Source organism: Fundulus heteroclitus, chromosome 16 (genome assembly GCF_011125445.2).
Source record: "Fundulus heteroclitus isolate FHET01 chromosome 16, MU-UCD_Fhet_4.1, whole genome shotgun sequence".
In the NCBI taxonomy this organism is placed as follows: Eukaryota; Metazoa; Chordata; class Actinopteri; order Cyprinodontiformes; family Fundulidae; genus Fundulus; species Fundulus heteroclitus.
In genome coordinates this window covers 18,631,641-18,652,066 of record NC_046376.1, presented here as the reverse complement: position 1 = coordinate 18,652,066, position 20,426 = coordinate 18,631,641, and the positions used below count along the sequence as shown (strand labels likewise).

The 20,426-nt window shown below is 42.4% G+C and overlaps 2 protein-coding genes across 3 annotated transcripts in view; both read left to right on the top strand.

Moving 5' to 3' along the window:
- The window catches only part of usp36 (ubiquitin specific peptidase 36), a 28,064-nt gene extending 15,682 nt beyond the window's left edge, over positions 1–12,382 (top strand). The window contains exons 14-20 of one of the 2 annotated variants that reach the window (XM_036147961.1): positions 981–1,205; positions 1,552–1,676; positions 1,776–2,432; positions 2,768–2,973; positions 7,941–8,123; positions 8,238–8,353; positions 10,386–12,382. In XM_036147961.1, coding sequence (XP_036003854.1) covers positions 981–1,205; positions 1,552–1,676; positions 1,776–2,432; positions 2,768–2,973; positions 7,941–8,123; positions 8,238–8,353; positions 10,386–10,517 — 1,644 coding nt within the window. In that variant the 3' untranslated portion in view covers positions 10,518–12,382. Of the gene's footprint in view, positions 1–980; positions 1,206–1,551; positions 1,677–1,775; positions 2,433–2,767; positions 2,974–7,890; positions 8,124–8,237; positions 8,354–10,385 lie in introns of those variants that run through there. The other variant, XM_036147962.1, reaches the window with a different exon arrangement.
- A 1,907-nt stretch (positions 12,383–14,289) lies between these two features.
- Positions 14,290–20,426, top strand: part of cyth1a (cytohesin 1a) — a 52,217-nt gene continuing 46,080 nt past the window's right edge. Inside the window, exon 1 of the mRNA XM_036147960.1 lies at positions 14,290–14,452. Within this exon, the coding sequence (XP_036003853.1) occupies positions 14,434–14,452 (19 nt within the window). The 5' untranslated portion in view covers positions 14,290–14,433. The remainder of the gene's footprint in view (positions 14,453–20,426) is intronic.

Sequence of the window (20,426 nt, the reverse complement as noted above, 5' to 3'; positions counted from 1 at the left end):
AAATTATCTGTGCTCTATTGTGCAGCCCTAGTTAGAAGACCTTTGCAAAAGTATTGAACTTGCAAAAGTACCTTGCAAAAGTATTGAACTTTTTCATGTTTTTTAAATTGCAGCCACAAACATAAATTAATTTTATAGAACATAAAGTAGTGCATTATTGTGACATGGAAATGTAATATGTGGGGTTTTTTGCTGGGACTTAATGTCTTTTAGAAGGTTTTATTATCCTTATTTTAGACCTTAAGTTCATAAATATGTCAACACATAAATATGTCACTACAATGGCTTAAAATACATGTTGTTCTCAAATTTGAATGCTTTATATTTCTTGGTTCTTCAGTCAACTCTTCCCTTTTATCAAAGAACCTGCAATTTTCTCTTTTGAAATAAATTGTTTAGGAGAAAAATAAATGGAAACAGTCAAAATCCTAATCGGCAAATCTGAAAACACAGAAGAGGGTATCGGTCAGGAAGACGTGATCGGTGGATCTCTGCTAACAACGCAGAGAATGTAGGTGTTCTCAGCCTCAGAGGTCTGTTAGAGAACATTAGCGAACTAGGAGCTAATATTTGCTTATAAGACGAATTAAGTTGAATTGATCAATGTAGAGGGAAACCTGTTTATATATCATTTTTTTTGTTTGAGACTTTAGGAGCCTCGGGGCAGAGGTTCACCTTCCAGCAAGGCGGTGACCATAAACTTACTGCCAGAGCTACAAGAGAATGGTTTCAATCAAAGAATATTATGTAGTAGAATGGCCCAGTCAAAGTCCAGAGCTAAATCCACCTAAAACATCTGTGGAAAGGCATAGAAATGGCTCATGCTCTGTCACTTTGTATAGAGAGAGTCAGGTGAAAATCTACTTTAGCTGTAGCAGAATTAAATTGTAAAAAGTTCAGGTTGTCGCTATACTTTTGCAAGGCACTGTAGAGGGGTTTACAGAAATGGTAGTAGAACCTACAACCTTTCTTCTGGCCAGGAGTCGGTCGGTACGAAAAGCGAGCCCGCCAGAGAGACCCCCTCGACTCCTCGGAAGGGCTCCAGCAGCGTGGCGTCTCCGGCCCGGAGCGTGGAGCGCTCCCAGAGCACGGAGGAGCAAAAGACGGCCAAATTAAAACCCCCGGCACTCAACAACATCACAGCCGAAGCCACCAGCGCCATGTCTCCACCACCTGCCAAGAAGCTGGCCCTCTCAGCCAAGAAGGTAAGTTTCCTGTAATTCCCTAACCTCGGCATATTCAACCTTATTGCTGCTTTGTGTAATCAATGGTTTCACCTGCTGTATCTGTCTAATCAACCATGTTAGATTTTCTCTTCTTTTTCTTTAGCTCCCCTTTTTTTCTAACCATTTCTAATTCTTCTCTGCCACACCCTTTCTTCCTTGCATCCCTCCCTCCATCTTTTCCCGCCCTGCCTTTCAACACCTGTCTTCCTGATATGATTTTTTTTTCTCTCTCTCTCTCTCTTTCTCTCTCTCTCCTTGTTTTTGTCACATTCATGGCTATTTTTCTTTTAGACCACCAAGTTTTTATTTATGTCGATAACTGCAGGCTTACAGTCAGAGTCCGAGCAACATTGATGCTCTGCGCCATGCGCCTAAGCGGCTGCCCACTGACCCCATGCATCAAACTCAACTTAAATCACCCGCCACCGCCTCAGCCAATCACAATTACAGGTATTTAAAAGAAGATATCAGGATTTCAGTTTCTGTTCCTAAATTTCTGGTTCCAGTCCTCCATTTTTATTTTATTTATTTTTTCCGTTTTCTTTCCAGAGTCAGCCCATTTAATCCTCCTAAAGCCCAGTTCTCACCTTTTGCCCACTCATGCGGCCCCCTAGCGCAGAAGAGCCCCCACGAACAGCCATTTTCCTCCATACCGCAAAAACCAAAAGCCAGCCTTTCTCACAAAACCAATGGCCTTCACAGTCCAACGAGCCCCAAGTCTTCCAGCAACCTCAGCCCCGCAGCTCCAGAGCCAGACCTCGACCCTCTGGCTCAGGACGTCAGCCCAAAGAAGAAGAAAAAGAAGAAGAAGAAGCGACGACACTCCGAGGCAATGGGCGACGCGGAGACTTTTACGTCCTCGGCTCCTGCCACACCGTCCAGCCCCACCGAGTCTACGCACGAGAAGAAGAGCAAGAAGAAGAAGAAGAAGAAGCGGAAACACGAGGGAGAGGGTGCGGAAAAATCGGAACTGAGGGAGTGCGTCCAGTCTCATTTGGACACGTCGAATCAAGAGGAGGATTGGTGTCAGAGCGGCTTGTGGAGTCTAACATCTCCGTCGGAGCAAAAGGTTCGGCTTTCCCCCACCGGCTCGACGCAGTCCGAGTCAAATCAGAAAGAACAGCAAACTGACCCTGTGAAGAAAAAGAAGAAGAAAAAGAAGATGAGACATGAACAGGAGGAGGCTACGCACTCCACATCAGAAAGGTGGGTGTACATTTGTAAATTAATATCACCTTTTTTTTCCCCCCACCATTTCTATTTCAAGCTTTCCGATTGATCGACCTGTTTGGCTTCCGGCAAGCTCTACGCGCTACCTTAAAGCTTTTAGACTTAGCCAAATGCTTAGAGCAAAGTTTAGCCACACACCAGCTACATTTCATGAAACAATCCCTTGTGATTTGTGTTTCATTACTCAGCTCTCCATAAAGTGCTGCGCATCAGCTGCTCTTCTTTATAAATGTTTCATTTGCTCTGCTTTAAAGAGTAGATGCTGGCGAATCTGTCAGACTTCTTACGTTTCTGCTATGTTTTCCCAACAGGGATCCAGAGATGAAAATCGCAGGTTTTCCTAATGATGCAGAAGATTTAATAAAGATGAACAATAAACTGACTATAAAGAAGAAGAAGAAAAAGCTAAAAGTAGAGCTGCGAGAGGAGAGAAAATGTTCTGAAGATGAATCGGGAGAAGAACCCGCCTCCAAAAAGATCTCAACAGAGGACAGAAAAGGTGGCAAGGAAAGTACAGGTGAGCGCCAAATTAAAACTTCAGTTTAGTGTCTCTGTTGCACAATGCAATTATCCCTGTTTTGACACATTTTTCAGTTAATCTAATTAATTTTCCTTCAAAAAGCCAAAGTTTTTTATTTTTACATTAAACTTTTAGAGATGGAGGAGTAGGTCTCCTACGCAGAAGAATGGCATGGAGCTCATTCATTAATGCCTCGCAGACATGAAAATCACTCACCTTTCAGACAAATTTAGCGTTTTGAATCCGAAATTGGTCTCCCATGTGAATCCTGTAGATACAATGAAAAAAAATGGGGGGGGGGGGGGGGGGGGGGGGGTTCATTACGACTACACGAGAGCGGCATGAATCTGACAGTGGACTTTGGCAGATGTTGATGGGACCGCTTTGAGAGGCTTTTAGGTAACGTTGACTGACTCAAACTAACATTAACATTTAGCGACTACTCTAGCTAGCTTCATTATGAAGATCTGACTCAACAAATGAACGTTAACATGATTGATTTTTTTTTTGTTGTTTTTAATATCCCTGTTATGTGTCACAGGACGTGCTGCTTATAGCAAAGCAATAATGTTGGTCTTTGGATGGCATGAAACTGGTGTGAATGCTGGGCTTTCACATATGGTCCTTTTCACTGTTAGCCTACTTATTACCCTACTATTTTGTGACAAAATACATCTGCCTTTTAGATTTGAAATCCAACTATGTACAGTCATCCTCAAACTTAGTCTTACCTTTCCATTTACTCAAATAACTGAAAACTGGAGAAAGTAGTTATAGTAATAATCATAATAGAAGAAAAATTTTATAAAACAGACCGTCCGTCCGTCCGTCCGTCCGTTGTCTTCCGCTTATCCGGGGTCGGGTCGCGGGGGTAGCAGCTTCAGTAGGGAGGCCCAGACGTCCCTCTCCCCAGCCACTTGGGCCAGCTCCTCAGGAGGAATCCCAAGGCGTTCCCAGGCCAGCCGGGAGACATAGTCCCTCCAGCGTGTCCTGGGTCTTCCCCTGGGTCTCCTCCCGGTGGGACGTGCCCGGAACACCTCTCCAGGGAGGCGTCCAGGAGGCATCCTTACCAGATGCCCGAGCCACCTCAACTGGCTCCTCTCGACGTGGAGGAGCAGCGGCTCTACTCTGAGTCCTCCCCGGATGACTGAGCTCCTCACCCTATCTCTAAGGGAGAGCCCAGACACACTACGGAGAAAACTCATTTCAGCCGCTTGTATCCGGGATCTCGTTCTTTCGGTCACGACCCAAAGCTCGTGACCATAGATGAGGGTAGGAACGTAGATCGACCGGTAAATCGAGAGCTTCGCCTTTTGGCTCAGCTCTCTCTTCACCACAACGGATCGGTACAGCGCCCGCTTCACAGCAGACGCTGCACCAATCCGCCTGTCGATCTCCCGCTCCATCTTCCCCTCATTCGTGAACAAGACCCCAAGATACTTGAACTCCTCCACTAGGGGCAGCACATCCTCCCCAACCCGGAGAAGGCACTCTACCCTTTTCCGGTTCAAGACCATGGTCTCGGATTTGGAGGCACTGATTTTCATCCATATATATATATATATATATATATATATATAAATGTCTGTCTATAAAACAGACATTTATATATATATATATATATATATATATATATATATATATATATATATATATATAGATATATATATAGATATATATATATATATATATATATATATATATATAATTAATAATAATAAAAAAATTTACAGCATATACACACAAGTATTGAAAATGGGTACTGTTAATTACCGGTATTGTTTCCCAAGTACCGGTCCATATTTAAACCGTATCGGTTTAAATATGAAAGGTACGCATCTCTTCTGTAACTTTGTTTGATTATTCTATCCAAGTGCTCTAGATTAGTGCTTCTAAATTAAATAGTACAACATTTTCTTCCAGGGGAAAAAAAGCCCCCAGACCCCCCTACATGGGTTTAATCCTTCTCCACCTTTTTTCACCCCTGACCCATTTTTATGCCCACCTTGAATAAGCCGTGCTGAAATGCTTTTGCACTAATCGAGTTGAACGGTTTGACCACCAGTCATATTGGCGCGGCGCGATAAATCCAGTGCGCTTACCGCTCATCGCTTGGGCTCCACCAGTGGTAATTACCTCCAGTTTGTGAACAGGGACGGCATTATCGCGGACGCATTTTTTAATGGAATTGTAAATATCCTCACCTCTTGTTCTCTCCTTTAAGTGCAAGAGTGAGGAGATCCTCTTTTGTTGTAGAGTTCAGTAGCGCCATCCTGACGACTGGAACAGGCTGAGCTGTGTCCATTACGTCCAGGGATTCATCAAATCGGAGTGAAAAGGCTTCTTGTGTTTAGTCAAAAGGTGACTAATACGGAATGAAGCTTCATTCACAGCCTTATTTTGAGCAGCAGGTTTTGTGAAAAGCGAATGCTGGGCCTTCAACCTCGCTTTCAGCTCAGCAACTTTCCTAGCGCGGATTACGCTCTTGGCGGGGAAACTGTCTTTTGAGTTTTACGTGGTTGGTGTCGTGGTGCCACTCCAGATTTCCTCTTTTAGACAGCACAAGCGTTTGGTAGCACAGAATGCAAACACATTTGTCTTTCACCACGTTGAAAATTAATTCCTCTTCCCATTCCCCATGGAAATTATACGTTTTTGACTTCTTTCTCAGAGCCTCCGCCATGCCAGCTGACATCACCATCTATCTGCTGTCACCTATCAGCCATATAGCTAGTGCCGTATATTGTCATTTTGCTACAGTTAACATGACAGCGTCATTCCATCATTTACTGGATCTACGGGGAAAGTTTCAAAGATCCACCAGTCGATCACGATAGACGTGTTGGCCACCACTGCTTTACATAATTTAGGTTGCTGTTTAAGAAGCAAGTGAAAATCCTTGTTTATGCCCACAATCGTGGCAATAAACTAATTCCTGAAAGTATGCCGATAATACGTGTATGCTGTGTTCAGTTGCAGAATAAACAGTAACAACATAGCCTTTAACAAAGTTTTGCCCCTTGAAACATCTTGTCCAGCCAATGCGTTGTTTAAAGCTAGATTCATACATCCCACCACTAGTGGGCGCACACCATGGCGAACGCTTCAACAAAGGAGCCACAGACTCACAGGGATCTTTTATTATTAGGCGCCCGCCTATGCATTGAAAATGCATAGGCGGAGGCCTTATGTTATGCACCTAATAAGGGTTTCTTTATTATTATTGTTTTTTAATCTTCCGTCACCGTTAATACAGCCCGAACCGTAGGCTGTACCCCCACAAACTATATATCAAAACGTGCGTCTCGACGCCGCGAAGTGTGCTATTTGTACTTGACGCCTTTTAAAGTTACCGTGGTGACAAAATTAACAAAAAAACACTTCTCAAAACCACTTCCTAGACACAGTTGACCTCACAAAAATGCAGAGCTCAGCATGGCACTTTTTTTTCGGTACAGTGGTTTAGGTGTTGGGCTGGTGCACCAAAGGTCGCAGGTTCGCAACCCGCTGGGGGGTAACCCAATATTTTTTTATTTTTTTTACAAGTAACAAATAAATAATTTGAACAACCGATATAAATGAATGAATGATGGAAAAATTGCAACAGCAAGAACTACCCCCCGGCCAATACAGCACCACTCACCTGTGGGAAATGGCACACACCATTTTTGTCAAATGTTGAGTTCTGGGCCCAGATTTGGTGAGGCTTAGTTGCTAAAGGAGGCCAATCTGACACATGGCCTTTGGTGAGCTTTGGTGACATTAAGTATTGGCACCCCTTTTTGAGGAACTTGCCAGTACAGGATTTGGACCAAACTAACAGAGTACAATCACCCGGTGATACTGGACACAACCATGTTAGCGGCTAACGCTTAGCATGTTGCTAACAGGAAGTAGCTCTAGGAAGGTCTCACCAACTTCGGCTTCACAGAGTTTGTACTTCCTTTAGTAGTTTGTAATGCCTTTAACATTTTTATTCACATATTTATTTTTTTCTTGCTACACTGAAGTATTTAATCATGTTTTAATAACACCAATTTTCCATGCTGCTTGGATGCAGACCTTCTCCTGTCGGCTGGTTTTGACAAAGACAAATCCTTTTCACACTCAGACGATTTGATTTAAAATCCCCAAGTGATAAAAGCCTACGACCATGGAACTCGGAAGGTTTGCCTTTGACGGTTACGCGCACCACCAGGCGGGCGCCTTCTTCAACTTCTTCAGAAGTTGAACGTTTCTAGTTATTATTATTATTATTATTATTATTATTATTATTAATTTATTTTTTTTTTTTTTTTATAAAGGACTGGGTGACACAGCGGAGATGGTTATCTCTGCAATAGCAACATTTTCAGAGACCTCATTCTTATTGAAAACCACATGAAAAATTGCGGTGTTTTCGGTGAGGTCCAGAGCAGATAAATGCTGTTTTGAATATATTTCAACTGGGAAAGTTGATTTGAACGAATTAATTCATCACAGAACAAATTAAACTCGTGAAACAAAAGCATAAATATTCATAATGTCGACTAAGATGAGACTAAAGTGAAAGTAAAATCTAAACCGGTTCCATTTCAGACATGAGGGCAGCTCCAAAGAAAAAAGAATATGCTTATATCTCACCCTTTATTTAAAATGTCAAGAAAATAGTTTAGGAGAATAAAACAAACACTTAAATGAAAATTTTGTATCTAAAAATACTAATGTTGACAATTTTTTTTATTGTATTGGCTGACCATGGCAGCTATGAATACAAACTACAAATTTATTTTGTATTTATATAGATTTGACCTTTTATTTTGATAGGATATATCATGATGCTCGATTCTGGCCAAAATGTTAAAGCCTAATGAACACTGTGGTTTGGTAACTCACTATGGTGCCAAAAGCTAATTGCTCGTTATGTTTTACCAGGCAGCACCTCACCTGAATTCCTTTTTCTCTCTGATGATCTTAAACCTCAGTGGTGCTGTGGGACAGCCAGGTGAGGGACGGCTACAAACGCAGCAGGGCGCCGGCGGCTGACGGAAGCGCTTCGGCGAAGACCCCGAGCCGCGTTGCTCCTGCATCCTGGGACGGGAAAAAGAGCAGCGCCGTCGTGGAAGAGCTCCTCAAGAACTCCACGGATAAAGCCTACGGAGCCAACGGTGAGACGGCGCTGCGTGAACGTGAGGTCGCCGTGTCGGGAGATACAATCCGGGCCGCCTTAACAGAGCTATATGCTTTCTTTTTTTTCTTTTTTTTTTTTTTTTTTTCTCCAGTCCTCAGCTGGGATGGCGAGGTGTCTGCTGTCAGTAAGGATGCAATTGAAGATGTCCGCAGCGCCATGTGTGACACGGTGATTGATGAGTGGGATGAGGACTTTGACCAAGGAAAGGTGTGGAATGATTTAATTAGGGCTGAACGATTTTGAAAAAATAATCTAATTGCAATTTTTTTTTTTTTTTTTTTATCTTAATTTTGCGATTTAATGTGTTTTTTTTTTCTTTCTTTTTTTTCCCCAGTTTAATTTATCATGTCTTTTTAAACATATACAAAACAACAAATCAGTTTGTTTCCTCGCCATGCGGATTAGTTGCTAAAAGACCCACAGCATCCCAACTCAGAGCAGAAATGATTGCATTCTGCCTACGATACATTTAAACCAAAATTGCAATTTTGACTTTTTTCTGCATTAACCACAAGAAACAAAAATGGCCTCTAGATAAAGATGTTTGTAAACAAGGACTATTTAAAACAAGAACTTTTATTGTTTCTATTAATCAGAAAAAATTGTTCAAGAGAACAGCTTTTAATTGATTTGGACATCAATCCTTGTTGAACATAAAGTGCAACCAACAAGCAAGTCTATGTATTAAACTGATTGACCTGTACTTAATGCTATGTATGATTATATAAACTCTAAAACAAGTAAAAAAAAAGTTAGATTATCTCACTGCTGCAACTCTCTTCTTTCCATGTGGAGGTAAATCCACTTTAAACATATTAGTGAAACCTAAAGGACGCGTCTGATTCACTAATTGTTACATAGCCAAAAATTGCAGACCTCTGCGATTTTTTTTATTTATTTTTTTAATCGCGATTATATTGAAAATTCCATTAATTGTTCAGCCCTAGATTTAATGGAGGCGACTCTGACGTCTACATCCCTCCCTCTGTGTTTTTGATTCTTAATAAGAGAAATCATGATAAATCATTTCCAAGCCTTTTCCATCTTTAATGCAACACATGCCCTGTGCAGTTTAACAGCAACAATAAGTCTAAGGGAGGCGAAATACAATAAATGAAACATTAAACTGTGATTAAACCGATATTTTGTTGGACCACAGGTTTTATTCCATTATTCAGTCTTTTTGATTTCACATCCCTCTTTGCGTGACAGAAAAATAGTAGAAAAATAAAACGTGGACCTCAACGAGTCTGTTTGATGCTCGGGTACAATTTCCAGACGCCAAAATGTTCCACGATCATCTGAGCGAGTATTAACAGCAACCTTCCTCCGGCCACATGTCGATGTGCCCCTGGGCAAGGCAGTTAGCCTCAACTTGTCTGAATGATGAATTATAGATTTATACAGCAATCTATTAGTGTGTGACTGTTTGTGAGCTCTGATGTAAAGTGCTTTGAGTGGTTGGTGTGACTAGAGATTGGCTACCTACATTCAGTCCATCTATCATTTACAATAACATACGTTGGGCAATAGCCTAGATAAGAAAAAAACAACAACAATGTGAAGATACTGGCTGAAGTTAGTGTTTCTTTTTCCTCTGTGAAACAAGGCCTGTACTGACATGGGCTTAAAGACCACGCTGGTAGAAAGAAGCCATTTTTTGGCAATATTTCCAGCAATCTCATGAAACTTCAGTTAAACTGTCTGGTCATATTCGGCCTTGCCAAAAATGCTCAACCCAAGTCAGTTTAAAAGGAAATTCCTCCAAACTTTACAATGTTAACAAAATGAAAAACGTAGCAGAATAACAAATAATGACTCGATAGATAGATAGATAGATAGATAGATAGATTTTTTTTCCTGCTAGCTAGAGAAAAGACATAGACTCTCTAGCTTGCAGAAAAGACAAGGACGTAGCATACTAATAGACTCCTGCTAAAGAAGTAATGCTGGAAAACAAATCAAAATGTGGTTCATCCAATTATTGGTTTAAGATTATGCACACCTGGGTTACTAGGCTATTGCATAGCTTCATAGTTTTTTTTTTTTTTTTTTTTTTTTTTTTTTTTTCCCGTTACAGATTTGTTTGTTTTTCAGTTGAGTTTTACAGGACGTAAGTTTTACCAGCGGCGTGAGTCGCACTGTGTCTCTGAGCTCCAGCGTCCCACTGCCAGCTACTTCTAGATCAGCATGCATTGTTTATTGTCTCTCTGACCTCCCTTTCTTTTTAAACGTTCAGGTGAAGAAAGTCAAGAACTACAAAAGAGAGAAGTGGAGGGGCGGCGGCAGCATCTTCCAGAAGATCCAGGACAGGCGGAACAAGTGGTCGGTAACACCCGGAGCCAAGCGAGTTTTCGGAGCGCGGCGCTGAGGTCCTGCTGCCGGAAACGTTGGACAGCTACACTGTAAACCAAACGTCCGTTCTCCGGTTTTCATCTCCGTCTGCTGTGTTCACGATTGTTTCCCAAATTCACGGGAACAGCATGTGCCACAAGCAGCCCACTGACACTCTGACCAGTCCTAACGTATAAAATGTTGCCTTTTTATTGGTTCATTAAACAAAAAAAGATGTATGATGTATCAATGTCACATGAATTGCTGAGTGTCCACATCCTTTGAGCCTTAGTTACGGTGTTTAGAACTGCTCTAAAAGGAAATAAACACTGTAATCGTGAGGATTTCGCTGTAACACGTTGGCTGTCTTGTGTCCGACTTCACGCGGTCTCTGCTGGCATAAGGGCTCTCGAGTTAAGACCTTAACGAAGAGACGTTTGTTTTAACCCATCCCCTAGATGTATCCTTCTATACCAAATCATACAGTGATTTAAGTCTTTTAATTCCTTTGCGGATTTTTTATTTTATTTTATTTTTTAAGTTGGTGCTATCTGTTTTCTTTTGGACCAAATTTTGCCTGCGTATGGCTGGTAAAATTGTGGTTTAAATTTCTAGATTTTTTATATATATATATATATATATATATATATATATATATATATATATATATATATATATATATATATATATATATATATTGCATGCTTGACTGAACAAATGTAAGTTTAATTTGCCTGTTGCTTTGAATGAGTTTCATGTCATTTAGTTATCCTGTACCACAAAAAAAGCCTAGTAAGATTACATTGACACCTTAGTATGCAATTCGCCTTCTTGTAGGCGAGTGGGTCGGATTTCCGAGGGAACCAGATATGTACAGGTTATTTTATTTTTTATTTTTTTTCTTCTACAACTGAGCATCTCAATTGTTCGTTCAGAGGCCTCCAATCTGGAAATGGGACCTTCCTGTTCTCTACAAAAACCACAACAAGGATCATTTCAGTCTGTCATGTCAGACAGGGCATCAGAGGGGGACGTGATCGTTTCTTTTCCCATGTAACTTTTTATTACTATGCAATCTTCTGACCGTCACGCTGGTCATGTAAAAAAAACCGGGCTGAGACTCAGGAACGCGGACCTCCTGTACGCCATGCATTCACCCTACGTCCAGATCAACCTTATCCTCCTCCTGTTTCATTTCAGCGCAGCTATTCTACCTGGACCACCACGATTGCATCCTGTACATCTTGTAGAAACGTTTTTTTTTTTTTTTTCGGGGGGGTTTGTATACGAACAATTGTTTTCCGAGCGCGGGAAACCATCGGGGACAGAAACGCGTAGAAAACCGCTTCGCCAACGTAGAAGACTGTACAGTCCGTCTTGTGCTACCTGCATCACCCTTAAATGCTTTGAAGAGTTGCCCAAAGCATTTCTTTTCATTCTAGAGATGTTGCCTTGAATTGGCTACAACTATAGGATTTAATGTTATAAATATCTAATTTAAAGAACAAAAGACAGATCTTTTATTGTTCTAATGATAAGTTGATGGATGTTGACTTGAGAATTTACCTGCAAATGTGTTTGTGTATAAGAGTTACCTGTTTTCATGCAAGTTCTCTGCTGCCTCTGTAGTATGCATACAGAGCAGGGGAGGGGGGGTGGAGCAGTCTTAACTTCTGTAGGACTTTGTCATCAACTGTGAACTCATAACGTAGGCTATATGACTCTCAAAGAGGCTCAGAGGAACATTTCGCATCAGTGTTTGCAACGATTCTGTTTTGCACCGTTTTTTTTTTTTTTTTGTTTGTTTTTTTTTTCTGACCAGGAATGAGAACTTTCATAATGAAAGAAGCTCTTACCACAATACAGTTAAGTAAAAAAGGTGCAATAAAGTTGTGACTTTTGTGAGCTGTGTTTTTCTTCCTCTCTTGTAAGTCCTCCACATATTGCATATTTGTACAAGTAGCAGATTTATTTTTCTCTATTGTAATCAGAATCAGGTTTAATCGCTAAGTAGGTTTGCACTTACAAGGAATTTGACTTGGTGTTGATGGTGCAGACAAAAAATAAGAATACAGTAAAATAAGAAGTAAAAAGGATATATACACAGAAACTGTATACACTCAGCAAACTTTGCGCAGAAGCATCTAAGCTAATTTAGGTGATGTGTTTAGCATAATATGTGTCTAAACCCCACATACAACCAAGAGCCCACTTAACTAAAGAAGTCCATTCTGAAAAAAATAAAAATAAAATGGTGCTCGGACATCAGTTTTTATTCCTTTTATACACAGGCTTTTAAAGGGAAAGGTCAATTGGTATCTAAATTTAGGCAAATGTTGACTAAAAAGGAAGGTTGCGTAGGGAATGATAACGTCTGACTATATGGTAATTAATCAGCAACTGAGAAGGCTAGACTTAATTATATTTATGCATCAAAAAACAGTCATTGCCAAATCAATCAATCCTGTCTGGAAAGCTAGACGATGAATATAAGAAACATTTGTTCTTTTATAGTCGACATGTTGACACTTCAGTTGGGATCTATTCATTAGTAGAATCCACACTTAGAAATCGCTGTAAATTTCTCAATAAGTTACTGTAAGGTTTTCAGTGTCTAAGTCTGTACTGTAATTCAATTTTCAGATTATTGCCATATTTTTTGTACAGTAACAAAATGAAAACTAATTCATTTACAGTAATTTTTCTTCACATTCCTGTCATGGCGTTTTACTATTACCACTTTGTATTCATATCCACTACTCTAATTGGTAGGACTCTTCTTTCTTCTGAAACAGCATGCACAAGTCACCCCCGTTGTGATGGAGGAGTTTACAAAAGGTGTGTCTGTGGCAGATTATCATACTGAGCCAAAAATAATCACCTTTTTCAGAGAGAAACTCTTTATCTCTGGCCACAATCATACAAACATGCATAAGAGACACGAGTATTCAGTATAAATAGCATTGCTTGAAATGTATAAATAGCTTATTTTATCAGCTTCACAGATAAGCAGATGACTTGTGGAAGGCCTTCTTGCCCAGGTTTCGGTTTAAGTGGGACATGTCAGCGGTTGGCATTCCACCAGTCTCCCTTGAACACAAAAAAATGCTGTTTTACAGATGAGCATTGAAAGATTAACCTATTCCTCTAGGTGTTATTTTTTTTATTGTTGTGAAGAACAAATTGGTAATTCATGAGATTCAAAAATGTATAATTCATTCACTGCCAATTTTAGTTACCAACCCTGTCATCATGGAAATTTAGAAAAGAACATCCAAGCCTGGGACTATATATCTATATATATATATATATATATATATATATATATATATATATATATATATATATATATATATATATATATATATTGGTCATCATATTCAAAAATTACACTTTTATGTCAGTTGCACAATTATTGTAAGAGTCAAGCTGGTCAAATCTTATGTGATTTCATACCTTCACCCTAAGTTAGGACAATAAATAAAACACAGAAAATAAAGAAATACATTTCCTTGCAATCTAAGTGTTATAATTTCCAACTTATGCATAGATGATCTAACATGCACTCATGTGCAGAGCAAAGTTAGAGGCGAGTTAGAGCGTGACATCACAGCTGGGGGCGGGAGGGGCCCAGCTCCGTGGACCGGGTTCCTCCCGAGTGAGGAGGCGGACCAGCGAGCATCCCACACCGGCCAAAAACGCGCACATCTCAGTCTGTAAAACAGGGTGCAAGCCAAGCAAATCCAACAGCGACACGCTTCGAAGTAAAAAAAAACTCGGATCTCTGAGCGGCGGAAGAGGGGGGTGAGGGGAGGACAGCAGCGTGACGAGCAGGGCTGGAAGGAGGAAGTAAAGGAGCCAGTACTGAGGCAGGTATCCGCATCCGCTCCGGGCGCGACGGAGAGAGGCATCCCCGACCAGTGACGCCCGCGGCAGCATCAGGACCACCAGGGATGGAGGGGGAGAATCACGGTTCGTCTTTCACTCTTCTTGGGTTCTTAATCAGATGCGTGTTTCGGGACGTGCTGCGTGCGTGGTGTGCGGTGCCAGTCAGAGATGCCACAGTCCAAGAAAGCTGTGCGTGCTTGGAAAATGCGCATCTAGAGCTGTGGAAACCCCGAAGTCCAGTTAATCCGCAGTGGATTTTAATGTGCGTGTTAGTTTATGTAAGGTAAACACTTTTGGGGGTTGGGTTGGGGGGGGGGGGTGGGCTGTCACAAGCTTCCTCTAAAACAGGTGGGCTCTGTGGAATGCACAGCCAGTGAGACATAAAAAAAAGATCAGCACGCTGAATTATTGAGCATCACACTGCAGCTCTGGCAGCATGGTGGAAATACAGCCTAAAAGTTGCTGTCACTGCTCCTCTTGAACTCGTGGTGATATCATTCACCGGCAAAGCAGGATGACATGGCCTCCGGCGAGGCTGTCACTTGAGGTTTGGCCGGAAAATCAGGTCCTGACTTCATTTCTGTGAGGTGACCTGGTCTGATGATGTCAGGCCGCGGTGAGGCGGGGGGAGCGGGACGGCTGAGCGAAGGCTGTGATTGAGCATCCCCTCAATAATTTAGCTATTTTAGAGTTTCGGCTTGGTGCGTCTCAAAATAGAACCCCTGGCAGTGGCCTCATTGCAGGATTTCCTTATAGATGCGGTGTTGACAGGAGAACTAGAAGTTGCATGAGAACCCCGTAGTTAATCTAGGACAAAAATGTGGTTCTGGTGTTTTGCTGATTTTAGGGGATCTGTGGCTACTTATCCCCGAGTCCAAACAGTACACGCATCCTGCTTTCCCCCTGCTTCTAGAAAACATTGCATTCAGGTTGCATTTGCAACCTAAACGCAACTATTTTCAGGCCTTTTCTCTTGGCGGAGCCTCTAATGAGTTAGGGAACGGTTTTTTTGTGACGACCGGCCAGGGTGGGAGGTGAAGGCGACAGGACATCGTAAACACTCCCACTTGTGCCTGTCAAGCTGACAGCTTGTGACCGCGAAGGCCCACGAAACGCAAGTCATGCCATCGCTTCTGTCTCCGCACAAGAAAGTATACTGCCGTCAAGTCCCCATGTGCATTGTGTCCGGAATGATACACTTGCTTTGATGCTTTGTCCTGTTCTCAAACTCTGCTCTCCAGATGTGGCGCTGTGCTTTTTCTCCCTCTGAATTCATCGGGGTGCGGCTCTGCTCGAGAGACCCACTTCAAAAGGCTTCCCCAGCTGCCGGGTGTCAAAGTGCCTTTATCTTCTCTCTGCATCTTGCCGTCTTTACCTGCACCTGTCAGCTCAGGCCGGTTTTCTCTCTGCATAATGAAACGCGCACATACAAAAGGAAACGGCGCATGTGTTCAAAGGCGTGGTGCGCTACATTCGCAGGTAGGTGTGGTAAATGCGGTTATGGGTGTCGTCTCGCTGCGTCTCTCTGTTTGATTTGGGTGAGATGCGGGGGATCTCCGACACGTTACGGCGCCCCTTCCTCGTCTTATCCCGTAGTTGCTGTCAGCTCTCGCGAGTGCGTTGCTGAATCTATTCATATCTTGTCACTTAACAGCCACAAACATCTGTATATTCTATTTTTGGTTTTTGCGATAGATCAACTCAAAGTCGTGCGCGTTGCCGTGGTGAGTGGGAAATGACACACCTTTTTTTCTAGAATTTGTGTCTGTGAAAGAAGGTGCTAAAGACCGACACCCTAAACCCTGCGAGCACCCACGCTCACAGCGAAACACGGCGGCGGCAGCATCATGCTGTGGGAATGGATGTGGTTTTTTTTAAGCAGGGACAGGGAAGCTGTTGAGAGTTGGTTGATGAAGCTGAGAGTGGAAACAATCCAGGAAGACAACCTGTTGGATGCTGCAAAGCGCTCAAGACTGTGGCAGAGGTTCAGCGTCCAGCAGGGAAGCAACCCTAAATATACAGCCGGAGCTACACTGGAAAAAGCTTAGATCAAAGCGTATGCATGTTTTAATATAAGATAAGATAAGATAAGATAAGATAAGAATGGCTTTATTGAGCTCACGTTGGAGAAATTCACTTGTCCCATCGGCTCAATAGTCAGAAGAAGGTGCCAAAAGTAGGAATGGTGCATCAGTTATATACAGCGTATCTTCATATATACAGTGCATCAAAAAGAAAATGAGAAAAAATAAGAATAAGAATAAAAAATACAAAAGAAATCAGAGTAGAGTCAGAGTTTAGAGTCAGATTTTGGAATCAGTCAACACTCAGACTCACAAGAGTCAAATATTGCTGTTCACGGACACTCTGCGTCCTGTCTGGCCTAGCCTGAGCTATTTCGCCTAACAGAATTGGCAAACATCCAGTCTCTAAATGTGCAAATCTTATGGAGCCATATCCCCAAAGACTTGCAGTTACAATTGGAGCAAAAGGTGGTTCCGTTCAACTAGCTTCTACACAATCAAATCGGGGGTCTGAATACAAACACACGCTGTGTGTTTTTGTCAGATTTATACATGTATCCATTCCTTTATGCACTACTGCCTACCAGCTCTGGCCACCTTTGCTTTCCTTGCTCATGAAAAATATCCCACCCCTTTTACTGTGGGAGTGGCGCGTTGAGGGTGTTTGTTTGCTGTGAACATTTGGCACGTAGTCTCTTCTGCTCAGGGCACCTTCTTGTGATAAAGAAACCAAGCATAGTTTTCTTCTTTATGTCAGAGTTAGGACGAACTCTGTGTTGGTCTGTCCCATAAGAGCGAGCTCAAGGGGTGGGAATACTTTTGCAAGACACTGGAGCTCCTCTGGTGTTTGAGGCATTTCTAAAATCATCTCAGATCTGTCATTTCTTTGAGATGCGTCTTTATTATTATTATTTTTTTAAACGAGCTTCAAAGTTTAGACAGATCTCTCATATCTCTCCCCCCATTAGGTCAGACAACACTAAAAATAAACCTGACTACTTTTATGAACTGAACTGATTCACTGAACCAGATAGATTAAAACGGGTCCTTCTTTGGATTCCTAAAAATAAATACCGCAGTAAGAATCACACCCAGCTGAAGCTAAAACTATGGAGCAGAGCTTTCTTTGATCGCGTTCGGCAGCTGTTCGGTGTGCATGTAGAGTGCTTATCACTGGTGTCGTCGTGCATATTCGGTGAGATGCACCAGCAGCAGGGCGGATTCAGCCCCCTCTCGGCCCGCTTGTTAGACACCTGAGGTGGTGTTTGCACTTCGGCCGGTGTGTGGGAGTGCATCAAACACAGATCAGTGAAGCTCCCTGTGGATTTTTTTTATTCGTCCTCCTGTGTGAAGCGTCTCTGGGAGACAGACTACAGAAGGGAGCAGGGAGCCGTCCTTCACATCCATCCCATATTATCGCTGGAGCTGAGGGAACGCTGTTTGCTAAACTGCAGGGGAATCTTAGTGTTGCTTGTTGGATTGAAACTAAAAGTGTTGCTGTTGCCCGTTTTGTCCACTCGGTGGCGTGTGCTGGCCAAGGAAGCTGCTGTTTGCCTCTCTGCGGCCTCCTTCATGCTTTGTATGCATGCAGGAAGTCACGCTCGTCTCGCCGCTCTCCCAGCCTAATGATGATGCTTGCGTCGCGCGGAGCAGCTGCTCATGAATCTCTGAGGTGTGGCCGAATCAAATCACATCTGGAAAAGTCAGGTCGTCTCAATCGGCGCTTTAGGCCTATCTGCTTTTCGACTGTAAACAAAACATAACGCGGAGAAACAGCCACGGTTTGACAGGAGTGTTTGAAATTGACTTTTAGCTGTTAAATGTAGGCGTGATTAAGTCGCGGGTCAACAGTGGCTCAGGTGTTGCATGATCTGAGCTCAAGGAGTGTCCTTCGAACCAAAAAAGTCATTAGTTGACAAGTTATGATTTAAGAACCGCAGATTTTGGCACACATGAACTGTAATATTATGTTTTAATTCAAAATGGCTATCATTACTATAAAACTATTCATGCCACCTTTTCACATTTTGACACATTTCAGCCAGAGCCTTCAGTTGACATACATTTGGGATTTTCTATGCGATTGACCAACACAAGGTATAGCATGGTGGTGAATTTGAATCCAGATGATATGTGGTTTTCCTTTTCAGGTGGGGTTTGACTGGGACTTTCTAACACATTGATACACTTTGAGCTAAACCATGCCGTTCTAGCTGTGCGGGATTCTTCGGCAAACAAAAAACAAACACTCTTATATGGAGTTCAACACCAATAGTTCCCCTGTCTACATATTTTACCAGCTGAGCTGTGGATCTCTGCAGCTCCTCCAGAGTTACCATCGGCCTCTCTGCTTCTTCTCAGTTTAAATGTCTTCACAACTTTACTCCGGACCTGTCTGGTGTGGTCAGTTGTCTTAGGCTACGTTCACACTGCAGCCTGAAGTGACCCAATTCTGATTTTTTTTGCCCGTATGCGACCTGGATCTGATCCTTTTATGACAGTCTGAACAACACAGATAATTTTATTTTTTTCAAATGCGACCCAGGCCACTTGGATATGTGGTCCTGAATCCGATACGTATCTGATCTTTTCAAATGCGACCTGTGTCTGTACGGCCAGGTCGCATTTATCCGACCTGTACGTCACCGATACTCCACAAACGCCACTATTCTGCGTCCTGCTATGCAGAGCGGGAAGAAAGACGACACCCATAGCGGACTACAATGAGAAGAGCAGTCAATGGAGAGAAAGCTCCGGTTAGAAAAGAAATTAATGACCTCAAAATGCGCGCCAGCAATATAATCCATGTTTACTTCCGCAAACACTGAGGACGCTTGCTACGTGTGACGTCATCGCGTCCTCGACTGCCCACGCGGGACACTTAGGTTGAACGCATTCAGTTCACACAGGAGATCATATACAAGTCGCATATATTTGGAAATGTGAACTGACACGCAAAAAAATCCGATTTCACAAAAAAATCGGAATTGAGCATCGAGACCTGCAGTGTGAACGTAGCCTTAGTCTCACAAACCTCTGAAGCCTGTATCCATACTGACTATCTCTCTATTTACCCATTAGGCGTCCACTCAAGGCAGTTGTTTACTCTGGATTTGCTTTTTGGGGTATCAGAGTATCAGGGGCCGGGTTAAAACACACACCACACTCTCCAGATTTAGTTTTTTAGTCAGAGTGTCAGAAAATGTGAAAAGCACGATGGATGGATTCTAAATACTTTTGCAAAGTGCTGTGGCTTTTCTTCTTGGCTCTAGCTGTGTTTTTTAAGTATTAATATGTGCATCCCAGAATAGTCGCACCATCCATTCAGCGTCTGCAGTATGACTGCTGACAGCATCTTTAAAAGTTAAAGCAGAAAATATTCCGCAAAAAAAAAATAAAAAAAATAAAAATAAAAATCTAGAACATGCCTTAGTGCTGACTCCACCGTGTGCCGTTCCTCTTCGGGTGATGATGTGCAACTGTAAGCATTTAAAGTAGCCATGCAGACATGGCAGTTCATGCAAGGGTCAGGTAGAAGCATTCAGGCCTCTGGCAACCAAACAGGGTAACAGCAGTTGTCATACTCACGCACACCCTACAAAAAAAAAAAAAAAAAAAAAAAAAAAGAAAGAAAGAATGAAAAGCAGCATTCAGTTACGGCCACCTAAGCAAGATTGACAAAGAAGGATGAGCGAGTTGATGAATCGATTAATGACCAACGCTGACAGAGAGTCAGAGATGGTTTGTGTGACTGACAGGTCGGCTAATTCAGAGCGGCAGGAGAGAGTAATACCAGCTCAAGTGTGAAGGTAAACACACGAAACGTTCCACTGATTATAGGAACGCCGCCTGTTTCGCTGCAAGGGGGCTGCGTAATCGCGCCGTGAAAGTTCATCGCTCCGAGCTTTGACCGTCTTTTGTTGGCGCGCACGGCCTTTTGGAGGGCAAGAAAAGGCTAAAGAGCCGCCCGGCCCAGAGGCTGCAATCCAAAAATCTGCTTGGCCTAGCTGCTGACACTTCATAACCAAGGTCGC